A 20664-nucleotide genomic window follows, 5' to 3' on the forward strand; every position below is an offset into this window, starting at 1 on the left:
AACTTGCTGTGTCTGCTCTTTCCAGCAAGATGCCACTTTAACTTCAATTTCCCTATAATAAACTGAAAATACTAGGGTCCAAAACTACTAATGTTATCAGCATAGCAAACTCTTCAATTGTATAATTCAACTTGGCGTTATTTTAAACCAGACATATTCCCAACATACATTATCGGACTGATTTTAAAAGAATCCACCTTCTACTTATTTGGATGCCATTTTGATTCATTCAAATGTTTGAAAAACTCAACAGGGTCTCTCCCTCCCTCTCCCTCTTCCTCTTCTTCCCCCTCTCTCTTCCTCTGAGTAATGCTTACTTCCAGTACTTGAAAAGCTAAATTTTCAATTGCAAATAAAAGTACAAAAGTAAAAAGAAAGGCAAATCTGTATGTACACTTCTGAATGCAATTCTTTCCTCCCCTCTTATTTTCTTCTTCATATATTGATGCTTGCTTATTTGATAGGGAAGTAATGAACTGCTGGTACTTGAAAAGCCAAGCTCTTCCCCCGTTGGGATATTCAATATAGGGAACTGATTATCAGAAAAGAGCTGGAGGAAAGTGGGGAAATCCAGGGAAGGGCGATGGGAAGGATGGCAAATCTTTGTATACCCGAAGAGCCTTGGATGACCTGAGCTTCCCCCACCCCCCGCCGCCCCCTCTTCTTGCTTCATGCGGTAAAACCACGTTGAAGAAAGAGGGCAGTCGCGTACAGCCCATCTCCTTCCATTTGCCTGTACCAGCTTCTGGCAAAGAGAAGAATTGGCAATAAACGTTCTGACCAAGGCAGGAGTGAATTGCGTCCTGGATTCGGGCGAAGGTAGGTCTGTCTAAGTTTAATCAGAGCGAGCTTAAGATCGTAGGCAAAAGAGCCCAACCCAAGACTTTATTATAAATGCCGATGTATGATAGATAGGGTGGATTTGCCGACCAATTTGAGACCCTCGGCTGTATCCAGCGTGCTTGTGCGCAGGGAAAAATGGGACTTGATTCCCTCCTCGGAGTATCTTTCTTCCACCCCTTTCATTCCTCCCTCTCCATCGTGGTGCTTTGGGCTTCCTGTCCCTCAGGGAGAAGAAAGAGGGAGGGGGTGTGAAGAGAGTACGGTGCAATTTGAAATCTGCCTTGCGATAGAAAAACCCACCTCCACTGCTTAATTCTGTAGGCATTCAAAGCCATTCCGGGAAGAATGGGAAGCAGGAGCTGCTGCAACTGGAATTCTCTTGTATGTATTTCATTCTGTTGTCAGGCATTGGCGGGAGGAGGGATGATGCTAGTGAAAGAGATGCGTGCGTGTGTTTGTCTGAGTGAATGTGATAGATACAAAGATAAAAAGCAGCGAGAGCAAGAAGTTTCGGGCACAAAATGCTTAGCATCGCCCTTGAATCTCCATTTCCAGGACCGGAGGAACTCCTTAGGATTTGGGTTGCTGAAATCGCTGTCCAGGGTCCTGAAATCAATAAGTAGCCTAGCCTATGCAACAGGAAGCCCAGACAGGCGAGCTCAGCGAAACATCTCTTTCCTATTAGCCGATCGCCTTTTAAATCTCATTAAACTACTTAAACTCTAGCCGCCTGACTTGCCACCTCTCCTGCCCAAAGTCTGCATGAAAACCAAGAGGTGCCAGAAAAACACATCAGGACTTTGTCTGTGGTTGCCTTAGTAACTAATATGTTTTTCCCATGGCTTGCATAGTTGTAGCTCATACAGAACTACCGATTTTCCTTGCAAAATTCCAAAGATTAATAATCTTGCCACAAGAGGCTGTACCTTGTTTGGTTGTTTAACAATTCGAGCTTGACCTTTAAATGACATTTTCTTTCTGCTTTTATTTTCCCTTTTTCTTTTTGGTGATGTTTGGAATGCGCATAGCTTTCTGATCCTTGAGTAAACAATTTGGCTTTTTTTTTAAAAAAAAAAAAAAATTACATGACCTATGGAAGTTTTGTAACTTATAAGGTTTCCTCAGTCTCATTCAAATATGAGATTACAGGTAAAGCCACTTCTCCTAGTACATAAAATATATTCTCAATTATATACATGCAGGTTGTCAAGTATGAATGAATTCATCTAGTCATGCAAATATCTGCCAATGAATGTATCACTATTAAACTATTATGTGGAATGAATTCTCTGTGATCTTCATGATAGATAGATAGATAGATAGATAGATAGATAGATAGATAGATAGATAGATATTTTATTTTTTGGAAATTGTATTTAAGGACAGCTTGCTCTTTACAGCCAATTGATTATGATATCTACTAATAGTCTAGGCAGGTGGAGAGGGATACTTATAAAGGAAATGACCTTTACAGTGTTTGGCTGTGCCATACTTTTAGTTGATGAATGTGTTCTGTTCTTTCTTCTCATGTCAACAGGCTACAATTCACGCCTACAGTGACTTCTGTTGCCCCTTTAAGCTTTTGCTTTAATATCACCTTGGAGATTCTTAAGAAGTGAAATATTGAAGAAAGTCTGTGATCTTCTTTATGCTTTTAACCATGTGTAGACAGGAAGATCCCATGAAACTGGTCGCTTGGATATGGATGGTCTCCTGCAACAAGATGATAGGGGTCCTGCTTGTCTTTTTTCCTGCTATCCTCTTGGAGATGGACTTTCTCCCCAGGAATACGGGCAGAAAGGTTTTGATTTCAACCGCTTCTTCCCAGAGATCAGTAGCCAGAATGGATGGGGATGTCATTATAGGAGCCCTCTTTTCAGTCCATCACCAACCCCCAGCTGAGAAGGTACCAGAAAGGAAGTGTGGTGAGATCCGAGAACAATATGGCATCCAGAGAGTTGAGGCCATGTTTCACACTTTGGATAAGATAAATGCAGATCCATTTCTGCTGCCCAACATCACTCTAGGCAGTGAAATTCGAGATTCCTGCTGGCATTCTTCAGTAGCCTTGGAACAGAGTATTGAATTCATAAGGGATTCTTTGATCTCTATCCGAGATGAAAAAGATGCCCTGGGTCGTTGCCTGCCAGATCCTTTATATCACCCCAATATCAGGGCTAAAAAACCCATTGCTGGTGTCATTGGTCCAGGTTCGAGTTCTGTAGCCATCCAAGTGCAAAATCTGCTTCAACTTTTTGATATTCCTCAGATTGCTTATTCTGCAACCAGTATTGATCTGAGTGACAAAACTTTGTACAAATATTTCTTGAGGGTGGTTCCATCTGATATCCTGCAAGCTAGAGCCATGCTTGACATCGTCAAGCGTTACAACTGGACATATGTATCTGCTGTGCATACTGAAGGTGGGTAAGGCATTTGATTTAATTGTATTGAGCTGTTGTCCAGAATGCCCTTCCAAATGTTTATCTAACTTTTATTCTCAGGACCACTACAAGTAATTTACATTTTAAGAAGCAATGGTTATGAAATACATACTTGGTATTAAATACCTTGACTTGAATCATAGATTAAATCATAATGCAGTTGGCTTGCTTTTGGCTTAATAAGTTGTAAGAGCCAGCCATTGTGGTTTTTAAAGCATGACTTATAGCTTAATGTGAATCAAACACTTTACCTTATTAGGGAACCATTATCAAAACAAGCTATGGTTCAACAATATGTGTGAACCATAACAAGTGCCTGGATGGATTTCTACTTGAATTTCCAAAACTGAACTTCCAACTCTTTGACCAGATTAGATAAACACAGCTTTTTTAATAATATTGTTTTGTTCACTGCTTAGTTTGAGCCAAAAATAAATCACATGATATATAAACCATATACAAATCCTCTTTTATTCTTTATGCTATTGTAAACAACTGAGAGCTGCCAACCAAGAATACTGAAGACAAAGAGGTTTAAACCTTCTCCTTACCACTTTTCCTTTGTAAAGCTGTTTCTTTTTCTTAAAAAAAAAAAGAATAAACAATTCAAAAGGAATTTAGTATATTTTAGAATTGAATCTTAAATCTTTTTTTTTCTCTGGATAATAAATCAAAAACTTTTCTTTTACATAAAATGCATTCATTGTTTCATATCTTTTCATTTTAGAATGAATATAAGACATTATCTTTGAAATTTAAGCTTTGGTTTTGTTTAAAATTCTTTTTTGGGACACTTTCATATGAGGCAGAAAAGTGGTTGTATTTTTATTGTTATTTTTTTTACAAAATAGTAATGAATTTTATCCTTGGATATATATGGAACTAATTTGTATTTATCAAAGAATAAGCATAACAAAGTTTGAGATTCTGGTGTAAATTGACAGCTACTGTTTCTTATTCTCCATGTTCTTTACACTAAAGTATTGAATCTAAAAATAAGTTGTGATCCTAAGTTTATTGTAGAAAAAGAAATACCCATTTATCTTTGACTATTGTATTTTACTTAAGATAACATTTCCTTTCAGAGAAGTTGAACAACCTCAAGTTTCATTTCTTATTAAATAGGTAAAAGGTATGGAATTCTACAAAGTTACAGGTGACATATACAAATTATTATTTTTAAAGCTCCCAATTCAGAACTGAAGTGTATAGATTTTCCATGAATATGTTTCATTTGTTTGTATGAATAAAAATACCTCCCAATGTCTATTATGTCAATTCCATTTTTCCCCAATGAAGCTAAAGCTGTTTCAAAAACTAAAAGATGCAGTATGACCCCAGAAAATTTCTTTTCATTGGACATTACAATGTTGTAAATATTAATGCCCAGAAAGCTATTATTCTATAATATACTATTATTATACTTATTATATTATTATCTTATGCTAAGTATAATAGTATACTATTATATAGCATATATTATATATAGTGTACTACTATAGTATATTTATGTAAAATAAATAGTATAGTATACTACTATGGTATTTATGTAGAAGAAAATAACACGGGGCTAGATTCTCAGAGGAGGTTTAATAGAGATGGTTTAATGATATATTCTAATTAGAGGATGAATTTTCTAATGATTACTAGAATGAAGATTCATAGAAGAAACTGATCGGAACTTGGAAGCATTTGTCCATGGCCATGTCATGATAGAAAAGATAAAAAATAATGCAGTTTATTGTGATGTCTGCTCAAGATGATGATTTATCTGTTTGCAAAATTTAAGACTGGTCTTGGTCAAATGATTTTGGATTTCATTTTGCATTCAGTTTCACAATGTCCACAGTGCAGTTATGGTTTTTTTTCATAATTCTTTAATCAAATTCAGTCTGGATGAAATAAGTGTCAAGTTTTGATTTCCTGTACCTTCTCTAACCTGGCATGTGTTGGGACTGCAGCTCCTAGAAGTCCCCACCAAAGACTTTCAATATTTTCAAGAGCGGAAGATGCTGATCACAGATCTCTGCTATGTAATTCCATTTTTATCCTTAGCGTATAACTGTTTACATAACACAGAATACAAAATTAAGTTATGTTGTATCTCTTCAGAGAGAAAGGGGGTGGAATACAATCTAAAGTTGGCATAATGCAAGCTAGAGATAGTACAAGTGCTTTTTTCCCCCTTGAGTTATACTTCAGTGAATTTGATACAAATGCATGTTTTCCCAAATGAAGAAGATGTAAAGCATTATAAAGTGTGCTCATTTAGAAGGAACCCTTGTGCAGTCAAGGGGGTTTCCCAGATAAATTAATGCAGAATTGCCCTTATGAAGTGATTCTCATTTCAGTGGCTTGTAATGTAGGGTCTGAATGCTTGTTTTGCAAGTCCAATATTCTCCTCCCTGATGTGCTGACTTCACACAAAGTGTGAGAGAAATCTCAGTGCCCTTTTATTTTATATAATGTAAGAAAACATTTAAGAATTAGTCATCTCTGAAACGCAAGTTAATTATCCACGCTAAACATTCTTCAGTTTGCTGAGGAGACTGATTGTTAATTTTATTTAAAAAAAATTGATTTCCTTTTGAAATTGCCCTGCCATAAAGAAATGGTGCAATATGACATCTCTATAACATCTGAATTAAAACCTTAATATCAGAACCTTTCCAGATGAGAGGGGAAATGCCATTCTATTCTTAGTGGTTTTTTTAGTGCTACCTCCAATTTAGCAAAAGATACGAATTTTAAAACAGGCTATGAAAGATTGGAAATCATGAGGGCCTACCTAAGAATTTTCCGTTGAAATTATGTTTATAAGAAATTCCTGTGTCAAAATATATTAGTAATTTATATAGTAGTGTAACAAAGCTGACAGTGAAAAAGCATGGGAAGAAGCCATATTTCATATGTTAGACCACTTTCCAGATGATAGCTTATAATAATACAATTCATCATTATTATAATAATTAACTCCTGCCATTCCTCTACTTTAGGAAAGAATATTTGGCTAGAGATAAGACTGAGGCTTGTTACATTTACAGCACAGCTATAGTTTCTTTGAGTGCTATATTAGATTATTCATGACTGGAGTTTTAGAATCTGTACCTGATATGTTTCAAGTACCTAATATAAATTAAGCCACATTCTTACAGAGCAGATCGTTGCCAGATGGCTCAGCTTGGCAACATAGAGAGTTCATATTTGCAATACTTTTGAACATCCCAGCAATGATGCTCTATACTATACTACTTTCTCTTTAATGAAGATATTTACATCACTGCTACATTTTAATCATTATTTTCCATTTTAACAAAAGGAATAATGTTCTATGTATAATGCTGATGGAGGATTAGGTCCTTTTTTTTTTAACTTGTAAGACATTTGAGGAATGTATCTAGAGTCATGATGTCCTTCTGTCTGAGGTTCTGTAATTATTTTAATTCTGGACCTTCACCAGAACAAAGATTAAAAAGATACCTTCAGACATCCCAGAAGCTGTGTCTTCTAGTGATGATTCTGACTTAAGTTGCAGAACGCAGAACATTTCTGAATTAATACTATACATCATGCTAAGTGTTAATGTGGTTTATTTGGCTTTGGCTTAACGTATCATGTGAATTCAGTGATTGTGAATTTGTTTATTGTTGAATTCAGCTATTGTGATTTATTTAATAAACTATGGGTCATTTGTTTAACATGATATTTGAAGCCAGATTTTGTGTAGAGCAAAATTTGTTGCTTGTAGCCAAAAATTAAGGGGCTTTTCTTTTTCAAATTATGGGATAGCTCCTATTAATAACATCATGTCTCATGTTATTCAAAGGATCTTATCTAATAGAAATACCAGGGTTAGCTTAGGGTATTTATAGTAGCTGTTGAGTAGCAGGATATTACATTGTTTCCTCATTATCCACCCAAATTCCACTTATAGAAACTGGTCGGTAAAAACCACATTTTATTTCAGCATAGATGATGGAGACCTGTTCTCCATCTTAGCCAAGATCAGTAAATAAACTTAAATAGTATAGGCAGCAGGTTAAAATACATAGCTCTGACCTTCAGTAGAGAGGAATGCTGCAAGGGTTAGACTTTTTAAAAACCTCCAGATGCCTTTAGACATTGACTAAAGGTAAGAAGAGAGTACGCAGATGCTGAATTCAGACAAGAGATAATTATTTTGATTCTGGGAGCTCTGCATTTGAACGTTCCATTTGGTAAGTTATCTTGGATGTGGCTGCATTCCCCTTCAGGCACAAATTCATTGACTAAGGATCTTCCTTGGATCTAGCTTTGACATAGACAACTATGTAAAATCAATGGCAAGGTAGCCTGTTATCCGACTGAGCTAGTAAATCAGTTGTGACCTTTCGTGGAGGAAAGACATAATCAAGGTGGGATTACTGAAATGTGCTCTTCATAAAGCGGCACTGGAAAATGACACAGAAATTGTAGCTGACTCAGAAAACAGTGGCATAATTGGTGAATAATATCTCTCAGAGTCGTCCCAGTGTTGACACAGCCATACAGACTGCGGGTTGCTTTCTGAGTCAAATTCAAGATGCTCACTTTCATATGCAAATTTTGACTGGTATAAACTCAGGACCGTTTCCTCCCAAACAATCCATTTTATCCAGGTGCTGTCAGGGATATGTCTAACATGTGTAGGAAGATCTGTTTATTTGCAGATAGAGTCTTTACTTGTGGAAACATTGCCATTGGAATTGAGGCAGAACTAATGTTTATCATAATAGAAGACAGAACCTAAAACCTGTCTTTTGGCCCAGACATTTTTTAATCTAAATCTACATCTAGATATAGCATTGACCATTCCAGGCATCTCTTCCTAATCAGAGAACCAATCCTACAGGTCATGCTTCGGGGTCCTTGGTACTCTCTGAGCTTAGCGGTTTTCTTGCAGACATTTCATTATCTAACTAGGTAACATCTTCAGTGTACTGAATGAAACATCTGCAAAAAACCACCAAGCTCAGAGAGCACCAAGTACCCCACAGTTCAACTTTACCTTACAAATATTCTCTTCTATTGGTAGTTCATACTTTCTCTTTGTCCATAAGACACATATTTAGGTGTGGAGATATAACTACTGAGCATAGAGAATGCTCGCAATTCAATCATTAATTAAATTCTGTTAATGTCAATTTGCGTGACAGAGAATATTTATGTAGATTCAGTAGGAAAAAGATTTGAATTATTATCTTTTCTTGTGGCTTTTATATTGTCTTGTCATTTGTATTAGATTCCATCTTCTCCCCAGTTTTTCATGCTATTATTTTGTTTGAGGAAATAGATGTAATGCATTGTCTGCCCTCACAATCTCTCTCCATTGCTGTCTGAATACCCAGGCATGAAGGACTATTAATGTTTATATCAATGTACAGAAACAAAAAAACGTGCCTAAATTAATGCGTATGGGAAAATTATGGAATGTGTCTATATGTATGCATGATCTCATTTCCAGGGAAAATATATCTTTTAGCATTGCTTGTGAGGTAAATATTTCTACATTCTGAAAGATGTGTTTTTTTTAATTGTATTACTCTACTTTTTCCAAAAGGACAGAATTATATTAAATCAACCTTGCATAACCACAACCAGCCAAAGTGAACACAACTCCCCAGGCATGTGTTCTGGCTTGTCAGATGCTTGACAACTCCCAGTTCCAACCACGCAGTAAAATCAGGATATTTATCACATGCTGTTATGTTAAAAGAAATGGCTGGAGGTTGCATTTAGCTTGCTGGGTCACAGGTGGTGGAGATTTCCTCTGAAACATCTCATGACCTAAAACAAAGAATCCTAAACCACAAGAGGCTAAAAAGCAGAACTACTGTATATTGCATTAGAATTGTATTACATTTCAAAAGATGCTTAGACAGGAATACGTTCTATTTATCCATATGTGCAAAAGAACAATCTCATCCCCATAAACTCTGTGTGAACCTGTGGAATTACTCTAAGTTCCGTACATTTGTGAGGCATTATTATTGTGGCAGCAGATGTCCTGGTACTGAGCAGCAGCACAAGAATCAAAAAGTGGCTAGGGTGGAACTATATTACTGGAGCAGCACAATGTAGGAGGAATTCTATAGTCCTGCTTTGGAATAATGCCTAAAAGTGCACAGTACATGGTATGCGTGAAAACATTGACACACAAACACCATTCTCACATGCCCAGCTGTTCACCTCGTGGTTAGTACAAAGATCTGAAAGAGGGTTGAAATGACATTTGGATAAATATTCTGACAAATGTCCTGCTTTAATCAAAGGTAGATTTGCAAATGTTCAGAGAGTTAAGACAAAAAAATGCCTTGTCCATAAACTGTCCCCCAATCGTGGACTGCCATCAGAGGTATCTTAGTCTTAACCAGGCAACTCTAAGCTTATATGTACATTAAATACTATAGTCCCATGTCCATCAAATTTAAAATGCACAAATGAAAATTTCACACATACAAAAAAAAGGCTTATAAGAAAGTCAAGAAATGCATACTGCTAATACTTGTCTCCTCAGGATCTTTTCAGGTGCTTTCTTCAGGGCTCCAAATACATACCTCCAATTGGAATCCTACACTCCACTGATGCAAATGGACAGCATTGAAGCATGCCCCAAACAGGTAAGTCAGGGAAACAGCTACCTGCATAGTCATGGACTGTATAATTATGTCACTGAGGCAGAAAGACAATGTGTTAGCTTAGCAACTGGCAGCAAATTCATCCAAAGGCAGCAATTCCTCATTAATCCACACAGCAGCATGGGGAGTATGGATATGGCGCATTAATGATAAATCCCCAATGTTAGGTAAGCTTTCTCTATGCATCACTGAAAGTAGTGAGGGAACACAGCTACTCTAGCTAGTAAGCCCCAACCTCTCTGCTAATAAAATGGAACAACTAGAACACTTATTCGTGATTCCTTTTAATTTGTAGGGTCAGAACAAAAGTCTGTGGAGCAGAATGAGTAGTGGTGGAATGCCAGTACAAATGCCTTGGGTAAGTTTTTTTTTAAAAAATATTTATTTATTAAATCTATATGCTGCCCATCTCACCGTCAAGTGACTAAGAGTATTGATCCTATTACTCTTAGGTTTATCCTCAAATGTAGAGCTCATGGGGAGGGTCACTGGAAAAATGAGGAACTTGTTTGGGACATGGAGAATGGAGAGGCATCTTGATAAAAGAATCTGCTCTTAGTCCATTAGTGGGTGAACTTTCATTTAGAGCAACTGTCTGTACCAGCTATCATACTTCACATTTCTTTGATTTTCCTTGTCGCTTAACAGGCAGCTGCCAATTTTGTGCCAGACAGAGAATGAGGAAATCTACATGAGAAAAAGCAGCAATTGAAATTAATGAGAAGATATCCATTCTTCTGGAAGCTGTCAACTCTACTGTCCCAAAGCTTCTGTTCTTTTTCACAGCACAAGAATATTAGACCTAGTAATGCTTACCAAGATGCCATCTGTTTGTCACAGCCAGAAGCAGAGGGATCTGGAAGATGAAAAGGCCTGATATCTGAACCTCTATAAAATGCCTGTAGAATCCACCCCATTACTGATGTTAGTAAGCTTGTGACCATATTCTGACAACTTACTAAACTATATTGTAATCTGGCTTAATGTGTCATCTGTACCTGGACCAGGGCCCTGATGGTGATTTTGTCACTACCTTAACTGCAATCTGTAACTATGGATCAGTTTGGATTACTTTACCTAAACCACAGGGCGGGTGTCATTCAAACCTGGAGAATTAGTTCATAGCTAAATTCTCCCTTTAACTTCCATAGCATGAAATCAGGTAACAAGAAGGACAACAAAGCAAATCTCTGCTGCTCCGAATTGGTTTTCAGTACGCTTCCAAGAACACAGAAAGGATAGGAAGGGAACAGCTTTCCCTCATTATGCACATAATATCTGTGACTTCAGGTGGTCCACCAACTGCCTTTTGTTTCAAAAAGTCCTAGTTGATCAGCCAAAAGAATGGCAGTTGAGGGACCAAATAAAGTGGAGAAGAACTGGCAAAACTGCAGCCAACTGAAGTTAACTGTAATCTGCGTGTTTTTAATAGATAAATACCTTACCTATGGTTAACATTAAGTGACCTTAGCATATTGTGTAAAAGCAATATTTGCCATTAGCTGTGCATATGCAGCTTCTTTATTAAGCAGGTGCTACAACTATTAATATAGCTATTAGTAAAGTTCATTGGTAAATAAGTGGGGGATAACAGCAAGAAATCAATGGGACAACTACCGGTATGTCAAGTTTCATAAGACTAGAACTTTTCATCCTTCTGTTCTTTGGTAGTAGCTGCAGAACTGCAGCTTCAAATAATTCCTAGCTAAACCACTGATTTGAAAATCAAAAGAACACAAACATCTACAAAACTCAAAGGGAGTTACTATAGCACGCAACCACATTATATTAACTAATACTGCACCATGGAATTGTCCCTATGAGTTAACAAGAACTGCATAGTGAGTTTATCTTTTTGATGCAGGCATATAATAAACACTTTTGACTTCCTTAAAGGGCTGGCTGACCCCACCTTGCTGCAAAATGTGTCAGCCTTTACTACTACTACTACATTCATGTTTGGAGCACTGCACATAGCCAATGATATCACCATTGCCCAGCAACGCCCAGTTGGGAGCTTCTTTCATGTCCCTTTAAGTTGCCCACCAAAGTACTTGTGGTCACCCACTTTCGAACTGTTGGGTCAGCAGGAGCTGGAGCAAGTGAAGGTAGCTCACCCCATCACACGGCAACTGGGTTTCAAACATAGGCCTGCTGATCATCAGTCCAGGGTCCTAACCATGTGAGCCACTGCACTTCTCTAGACATCCTCTGAGGAGGTGGGTATTACTAGGTTACAAGTATGATTTTGAGGCTCTGCAGCATGTTCTGTATCTCCCAAGATTTAAGGCCCAAAATTCCCTGCTTTCTTTAGATGTTGTAGGGGACATTGTCCCTATTAGTTTTGAAGACTTATTCAACTGTCAATTCTTATTAGATTTAGTTTTCTGCTCTGGGCATGAAAATGTCTTTGACTGGCACTGTCTTTCACATGGACCCAATGTAACTGCTTTGCATTAGTAGCAGAACGAACGGTTGTATGAAAGTTCACAGATGAATTTCTGAACTCTCCTAGAATGCCCATCGGTTCTTTGGAAAACTGGAGATGGCTGGATCAATTCTCTGCTCTCACTAAGTCAAACATTTGCCTTTGGGGCTTTCTGATGGTTTTGGCAAAACGGTTAGTTGGAAAGAAGAAAAGGAGTTGAGAACAGATGATCATACATAGAAAGTAAGAGTAAGAATGTTGCAGTTAGCACAGTGGTTCTCAACCTTTTTAATGCCGCGACCCCCAACCGGTCATAAGTCAAGGACTACTCAACTGGTGCAGCACCGTTTGCAGAATGGGACTTTTGGTGGGCTCAGCAGGGCAGAGACAGCCTGGACAATTCCTATTGGCTTTTGAAAGCCAATAGAATTAGACTCTATTCAAGAGAGTCTGTTCTATTGGCTTTCAAAAGCCAATAGAATAAAAGGGACTAGCACAGCTAAGGAAAAGGGGGGAAAAATGGTGAACTGCATTGTTTGGCGACCCCCGTGAAATGGTCGTTCGACCCCAAATGGGGTCCCTACCCACAGGTTGAGAACCACTGAGTTAGCAGGACTGTGCAAAGCTTTGAAAGATGTCTTCGTTTTGATATAGTGTGAAATGAAGCATTCTCTAAAACTTGTTAGTGTAGTCATGTAGTCCATACAGTCCTTTAGCTTCTATGAACAAGCAAAGTGAAGCAGCCTCATTGCTTCGTTTCATTTTCCTCTTGTCTGACATATATAACACTTAGAAGAGTGTTCTGCTTAGGCACTGCACCTAAGCAGAACCGTCTGCCAATGCATTTTACACTCTAAAGCATCTTCCAGTTTTCCTAAGTGCTAAAGGGACCTTGCTGAAGTAAACTGCATTGCCTCTTTGCTTTAATGAAATGAATCACATCACCTTTGCAGCACGAAATGCCTCTGCATGGAAAAAGCCACCTTGCTCAGCTGTTAGCACAACTTTTATGTTTTCATCTGTATTTTACACTTAAGGAAACACATACAGCATGCCCATTTACATATCTATATGCATATGGAGTACACAGCTATGTACATGTTCAGTGTGTGTGTGTGTGTGTGTGTAAAATTTGAATTTGTAATCAGCTGGTTGATGCAGGGAGAGATTGTGCAAATACTGAAAGAAAGAAACTGCAAAGCAAATAGGAACGTCACAGCTGTTAAATGCATATTTGAAATTAAGCCTTTGACTAGGTCAGCATGACATTTTCCAAAACTACTGTACATTAATCCCAAGAAGTGATGGATTGGGGAGCTGCTGATTGTCTGATTCAAATATTATTTAATTTCCACATCTATATGCTCAATGAAAAGCCATCAAGTAGCTCCAAGCTTCAACTTTGCACAGATTAGCCCTTTTGCTAACATTTAGGGACTTGGTCAAGACAGAAAGTTTCTATGGGAGTTGTAAAGAACAGGGTTTCTGGTCACAAAATCTCTGCAGTTCTATGGGCAATGTCTGACAGACATTTGTGATAGATAGATAGATAGATAGATAGATAGATAGATAGATAGATAGATAGATAGACAGACAGACAGACAGACAGACAGACAGATGAGAGATTCAGTATAAACTTATCTCTACACATGTACTGAATTAAGTAATTTAAATAACACTTGTACAGAGCTAGTGTCTTGCTTGATAAGGGAAATTGATCAAAAATGTAAATGATTCAGAAATAGGCCTTATTCAATAGGACTTATCTTTTGTGAATATACTTTAAGTGCCACCTTTGCAGTGCAAAAGTATACTATATCAGTTTATTGATTACTAGTTTTTATTTTGTTGTTAGTGGTTTAGTTCCTGCTGACTATACAACAGCGCATGTGAATGAATGCTGTGCTAATCAATAGATTTATGACTGACAATACAATATGAGCTAGAGCAAAGGTCCCCAATCCCCAGTCCGTGGACCAATACCGGGCCACGGCATGCCAACAACTGGTTTGCACAAACAAACAAAGCCCCATCTGCAGGATGCAGGCAGCACACAAAACCATGCACCCTTTGGTCCGTGGAAAAACCTCTCTCCATAGAACCAGTCCCTGGTGCTCAAAATGTTGGGGAACCTCTGAGCTAGAGCACTATGTGAGTACTGGCATGTGAGTCTCAGAGGCCACCATCAGAGATGGTATCAATTCAAACTAATAATGATAGTATCCATAGAATGGCCCAAACCTGGCTCGACCTTATAACATGTTAGGGTATAGGTCTACACATATGTTGTATATAGTATGTTTAAATGTGTGTTATGTATGAGTACACTTTGAAAGCAAGCAACTAAATTTCATTTTTAATGTGTGCCATTGTGCCCATAGTAAAAATGACAATAAAGGCTATCTATCTATCTACCTGGGGATTAAAATATGAGAGGGTGCCTCATCTGTGCAGATGAAAAATGCCAGGTGGAACTGGCATGTACAGCATGGGGAATTTTATGCGTTGGGGTTTTTGGTGGCCTTTCAGTCTTTATGTATCCAGTATATGAAATAATACCATGCATTGTTTGGACCAGACCATATATTAGCCAAAGAACCAATGTATTTGTGAACTCACAAACTCAAGAAAGAATAGCACAAAAGCTTCATGTAGAGTTAGAGATGAACAATAGAATCTAATATTCCTTGTACATATATAATGGTAAATATATTTTACCCATATAGAGTTATACTAGACATCACATCAAATGTGCCAACATGTTTGGAAAACCAATATTGCTCCTCTTTAAAGGGAATTTTTGTATTTCAACATCGTAAACTTCTACAGTTTTAACTACTTCAATCTTTGCCATATCAACATCAGAATAGTATTTTGGTACTGAAAATACATTTTTAACTAGACTAAGAGGAGCAGAGTCTCTGAATACAAGAAAGAAACCTCCTTCAAGCTACATTAAAGAAATAATGAGAAAACTCAAAGTAAAGTTAGAAAAGAGTGAGAAAGTAAGGTTTTGTTATTTTATTTCTTGTTGTTGATGATGGCTATTCTAAACATAGACCACATCATATCTAATTATAATAAATACCAATCCCCTCTGCTTTTGTAACATACTGTGATGTGGGATGACTTTTAGTGAAGTGAAATGTCCTGGATCTTACAGTCTGTCTTTTCATCTGTAGCTTGCCCTTGTTTGGATGATTTGCTTCAGTTGAAAAAGAAAGAAAGAAATGTCACTTCATTCATTTCCTTGCAAGACAATCCTCATATTTTCCATATTATCCAATCCGGCAATCCAGGAGCACATGGTAAACTAAGAAAGGAAGCATCACCCTAGTTGTTTTTCAAATGTACTGAATAATATATAGAGGGGAGATATCTGCAGCACAGGAATTCTTAATAAAAGACTCTTCCTGTATCTTTTGGGTTTTAGTTCTTGTGAAGGCAACAGAATAAGTACTGATCCTAAATGCTGGTACACCGCAGTTTTTTAAGGCTATAGTAGATTTAAGCATCGCTTACTACACATTAGCTTGCTTTAAATTCACTGCAGAGAGTGTAATTATTTTAGCTAATATTGAAACAGGTCTAAATGGATGACATTCAATAACCAGCAACAATATATTTTTCAGAAAGCACCAATTCTAATTCCATATATTGGTTCTAAATGTGGTTATTAACATTTGATATTGACTTGTATAAAAAGTAATAAAATTATATGTCCAGAACAGGTAGCAGTGTGTGTGTGTGTGTGAGAGAGAGTTTGTGCGCACACACACATACATAATTTCTTTCTAGTGTTATAAATCCTGTACAGAAAAACATCAGCTTACAGTTGCTTCCCATCTTTTTTGAACTTGTTTATCCTCACAAATTTTCTTTTCTTTGAAAAGGGTATCTGTTGTAGCAGAAAAATTGGTTTAAATATGTGGCTTTATTTGTGAAATTCAGATGTTATAAAACAATACTTAATGTTTTAATTGATTTGAAATGCTGAACGCAAACAGGTGCCTTTATGTTTTGGGGAAGATGTTAAAGGCAATTTAGAGATATGAGGGACTTTTGGGGTATGCTGAGGTTTAAAAGTTGTTGTAATCAAATCAGATCAGATCAGATCAGATCAGATCAGATGAAATCAAATTGTTTACTACAGCCATAAAGCCAGATACATCAAAATATACAGTGATAGAATTGTTACACACATCTGTATATAAAAAACAGAAAAACAATTAGTATAACAAGATCTAAAGATAAATATGAACATGTATGATAAAATTAGAAACAGTATTATAAAAAGTGGTGAATCAACAAGTATCCAAACTTATTGCAAAATATTGTACACATGGTTGCATAAAACTGGGCAACTTGGGAGGATAATTTTGAGACCTTATCTCAAAATGTAACAGTCAATAGAAATCCCACCCCCTGCTGGAAAATTTCTTTAAGATCAGATAAATGGGGGTCTGTTTGGCATCTTTATATGGAGAGTACCATAGTAGCATATGGCTTAGATTTTCCATTGATCACAACCTTATGGACATAACCAGAGAAATTAAGTGCCACCCTTTAAACTTCCAAACAGGACTACAGATGCTGAAGGCAATGTGTCCATCTTGGCTAAAGCGAAAGCCTTATAACATTTCAAAATTGTACAACATTGTTGTAGCAATCTTTTCATATTGGATAAAGCTAAATGGAGAGGGGTTTGAGTCATGTGACAGGCTCTTTGATTATTGAGTGATCACCCAATGAGTTTTATTAGATTGGTAAATCCTTGAAATCTGAGCACTTCAGGAAATGTGGCTTAAGGATGGAGGGGTGGGTGGGTAGCTGAAGTGGAGACTGGAGTGAGAGGGAGAGCAAAAGACCTGCCCCAACTTAGATCCTTCGGAAAGAAAGACCCTTGACTCTATTTGGTTGAGGTGATAGGTTCTTTTACTAAAGTTAAGTGGTTGCAGCAAAAGTAAAGCTAGATCTGAGTATTCCCACAGAAAAGATTACATTTTACTCCTTTCCCTGGCCCTCCCTCCTTGACCAGTTCAACAGTGTCCAACAGTGTCCAATAGCATCCCGTTTTGATGTTTTGGGCACTGCTTTGATGCCAGATGTTTTTTGATGTAGTTTCACATTCTGATCCCAGGCCATGTGTCCTTGGCAGCTGGCTCTTTCCGGTTTAACACTTCTGGTTCCTGTCAGCTTGTGTCTTCACCCCCCCCCACCCTTCCATTTATCTTCTCTTTCCCATCCCAAGCTTCCCCAAAGTCCTTCCCTCCCCTATGTGGTTTATGGCAGGATGCCAGTGAAGAGAAATGAAGAAACTGAAGATGGCAGATCTGACAATACCATAATATAATAATAGTACCACCAATATATCCTATATGGATTTTAAAAGCAAAACGCAATGTATTATTTCCAAGAGGGGCTAACTTTGCCAATGAAACATGAAAACAACCCCATAAACCCAGTAAAATAAGTAGTCACAGGATAGTGGATTTCTTGATCTTAGTAAAGTCTACCCTTTGGGGTTCTGCTGTACTATTTTTTCTTTAGCACCTAACATAAATTCCACCTTTCAAGTATTATTGGTGCTTATTAGGATTTTAGCTCTATAGAGGCCACATATACATAATCTTTAAACAATTTTACTGACAAGGTCACACATATTTGGATCATTTCCCACTTGTTAAGCAATATAGCAGAAAAAATCTAATCTTTCTGATTTTTTCTATAAGTAAAGGAATAGACAGATGTGTACATCTCTTTGGTTTTTTTTTTTTAAATTAAACCACACTTTACAAATGCTTTGAAGTGTTTGTCAAAAAAACTTATTGCATTTCAACACTTTTAACACTTTTCCACAGTGTTAATTAGCACATGAGAGTCCCACATGCAGTGTTTTTGGAAAGCAATATGCACATGACTTGTCTTTTAGTGGAAACTGGTCTTTGGAGCTGCATCCTCAAAGTAGAGCAAAATAGTTTGAACACACATTGTAAAGCTCCTCTAAAGAATAGTGAGAACTGTACTGTTGAGACAGACTAGCCAAAACAATTCAAAGAAGTGTGCAAGCTTTCACATTCTCCAGAAACATTCATCATATCAATCCCCAAATTAAATCGACACCAAAAGAAGAAAAATATGTATGGCTGAATTTTTGAGTACTGGGTGCTCTCTGAGCTTGGTTGTTTGCTTGAAGATGTTTCATTACCCAACTAGGTAACCTCTTCAGTGTGAGTGAGTGTGGTGTTTGCTTCCTGTTTATATACAGTAGCTTGTCCTGCCAGTGTTGGTGGGGATATGGTTTTTCCCCCCTGCTAGTTCTTTGATTAAGGTATTGTTTTCTGCCTGATCATTTGTCTCATATTAATCCTTGTTTATAGGCTTCTGAAAAGGATATATATTTCCTTCTTAGCTTTTGTATTGATTTTTTTTAATGGTTTGCAAATATGATTATCTCTATGGCTCCATTGATGGCTGATTTGTCTGAATGCTAAGCTTCAGGATTTCCCTAGGATTTTTTGTTTAGCTTGGTCTAGGGTGCACATAGATTCCCAGTTGAGACTATGGTTAATCTGTCCATGTATTGTGAAATTAAGGTGTTTTCATCATGTCTTCAATGGCTAGTCGGTTTTCTAAATACGCTCTGTCTGCCTGTCCTTTATCATGGCTGTTACAATCCTTACATTGTACATGGTAGAAGACTCCTGGGCTTTTTGTTGTAAAAAAAAAAAAAAAAAGGAAAGTAACAGCTGAGAAGCTTTCAAATATTGTTCTTTTTTGGACTATTGCAGGGGTCTTCAAACTTTGCCCTTTTATGACTTGTGGACTTCAACTCCAAGAATTCCTCAGCCAGGCACGCTGAGTCATAAAAGGGCCAGGGTTTGAAAACCCCTGGAATATTGGATCCCTTGCTTTAATTAAGATGTTTTGGAAATTTCTTTCCCCCATCTTTATCTTGTTCCATTTTACCTGAAAAAATTTAAAATCCTTGCACACTTTGTGATTCATTTTGATTGGTACTAATAAAGTTCTTACTTTGGAATGGAGTAATGTTATTAAACTGAGTTAAATATGCACAAATGTAAAAATGAAATCCATCTTTATATTTGAAATTTTGAATATGGCTTGTCAGAAATAATAAGTTATTTCCTATTAATCTCATAGCAGCCAGCACATGGATTTGCAAATTTGTCTGATTGTTTTCCCCATTCATTAGTTAAGAACTATTTTTTTTATCTTTGTATTTATGCATATTAAACTTGCTCTCTTTGAGAAACAATGATTAATAAATTACTTGAAGGGAAACATTTGAATATACAGTATGTACGTTAATATTTGTATTCTCTGACAGATAAAATTGCCTTGCAACGTGTATCTGCACATTTGCATATTGTAACAACGCTAAGTAAGATTTCAGGAAGCTGTACATTTGAGATCTAAAATGTTATAATACTAAAGGGAGGGATTATGGGATACAAATAAAGGGCTTAAAAAGAAATGTAAACCAAGTTAAAGCAGTTGCCATTTACTTGCTTCACTATGCAGAAAACCAATGGTTTCCTGAGATGTCATCCCTACTTTGAAACTCAGAATGGCCATCTCCCATTTCCATAAAGTGTTACAAATAGGAAAGTCAACACCCCAGCCTGCCTAGGCACCACTGAATATCATCTTCCCCAGAGTTTGTTTCATTCATTCACTCACTCACTCATTCCTTGTCTTCCTTCTGAAGTTAAAGGTAGTATAACAGGCTCTGTCTCCTCCAATTTTTTTTAGGCTGAGATAGAGTGACTTCCCCAAAGTCAGCCATGGATTCTATGGCTGAGAAAGGACAAAAACCTGGAATTACCTGGTCTTAATCCAATATTTTAACCTTGATGCCACACTGTTTATATTGGACATCTGTTGTTCATAGAGCAGATAGGAGATTGTAAAGAAGCTTAGCTAGGAGAGGAAAATTATTCAGTTTCAGAATTCAAATGTGGAGTGTAAAATACCTAAAAATGTAGTTGTCTTGATGCTATGGAAACCCATAGACACCTGTCAGTTCCTGTACATTCTGATGCCATTTCCAAGTTTTTTTCCCACAACCCCCAAAATGCAATGGACCGGCTGCTGAATTTGGTGGCAAAGTTCTCTGAAATAATCTTTATAAGCTTTGAGTTATGTGGCAAAACATCAAGACTAATTTTTAAAAAATCAAGATGATTTGCAGGATGAGGCTTGCCTAAAATTAAAGCTGATATATTTGTATTATTTTAGCTTTTAAGCTACACCTTTTGCCTTTTTAAAA

The 20664-nt window shown here is 37.1% G+C and overlaps 1 protein-coding gene across 3 annotated transcripts in view; it reads left to right on the forward strand.

The window, feature by feature from the left end:
* The first annotated feature begins 723 nt into the window (after positions 1 to 723).
* Positions 724 to 20664, forward strand: part of GRM1 (glutamate metabotropic receptor 1) — a 195700-nt gene continuing 175759 nt past the window's right edge. The window contains exons 1-3 of one of the 3 annotated variants that reach the window (XM_039346855.1): positions 724 to 819; positions 1165 to 1224; positions 2381 to 3266. In XM_039346855.1, coding sequence (XP_039202789.1) covers positions 2492 to 3266 — 775 coding nt within the window. In that variant the 5' untranslated portion in view covers positions 724 to 819; positions 1165 to 1224; positions 2381 to 2491. Of the gene's footprint in view, positions 820 to 1095; positions 1225 to 2380; positions 3267 to 20664 lie in introns of those variants that run through there. The other 2 variants (XM_039346856.1, XM_039346857.1) reach the window with 2 other exon arrangements.

The sequence above is a fragment of the Crotalus tigris genome, unplaced genomic scaffold (assembly GCF_016545835.1).
Source record: "Crotalus tigris isolate CLP2741 ecotype Arizona unplaced genomic scaffold, ASM1654583v1 scf7180000018030.5226217, whole genome shotgun sequence".
Taxonomy (NCBI): domain Eukaryota; kingdom Metazoa; phylum Chordata; class Lepidosauria; order Squamata; family Viperidae; genus Crotalus; species Crotalus tigris.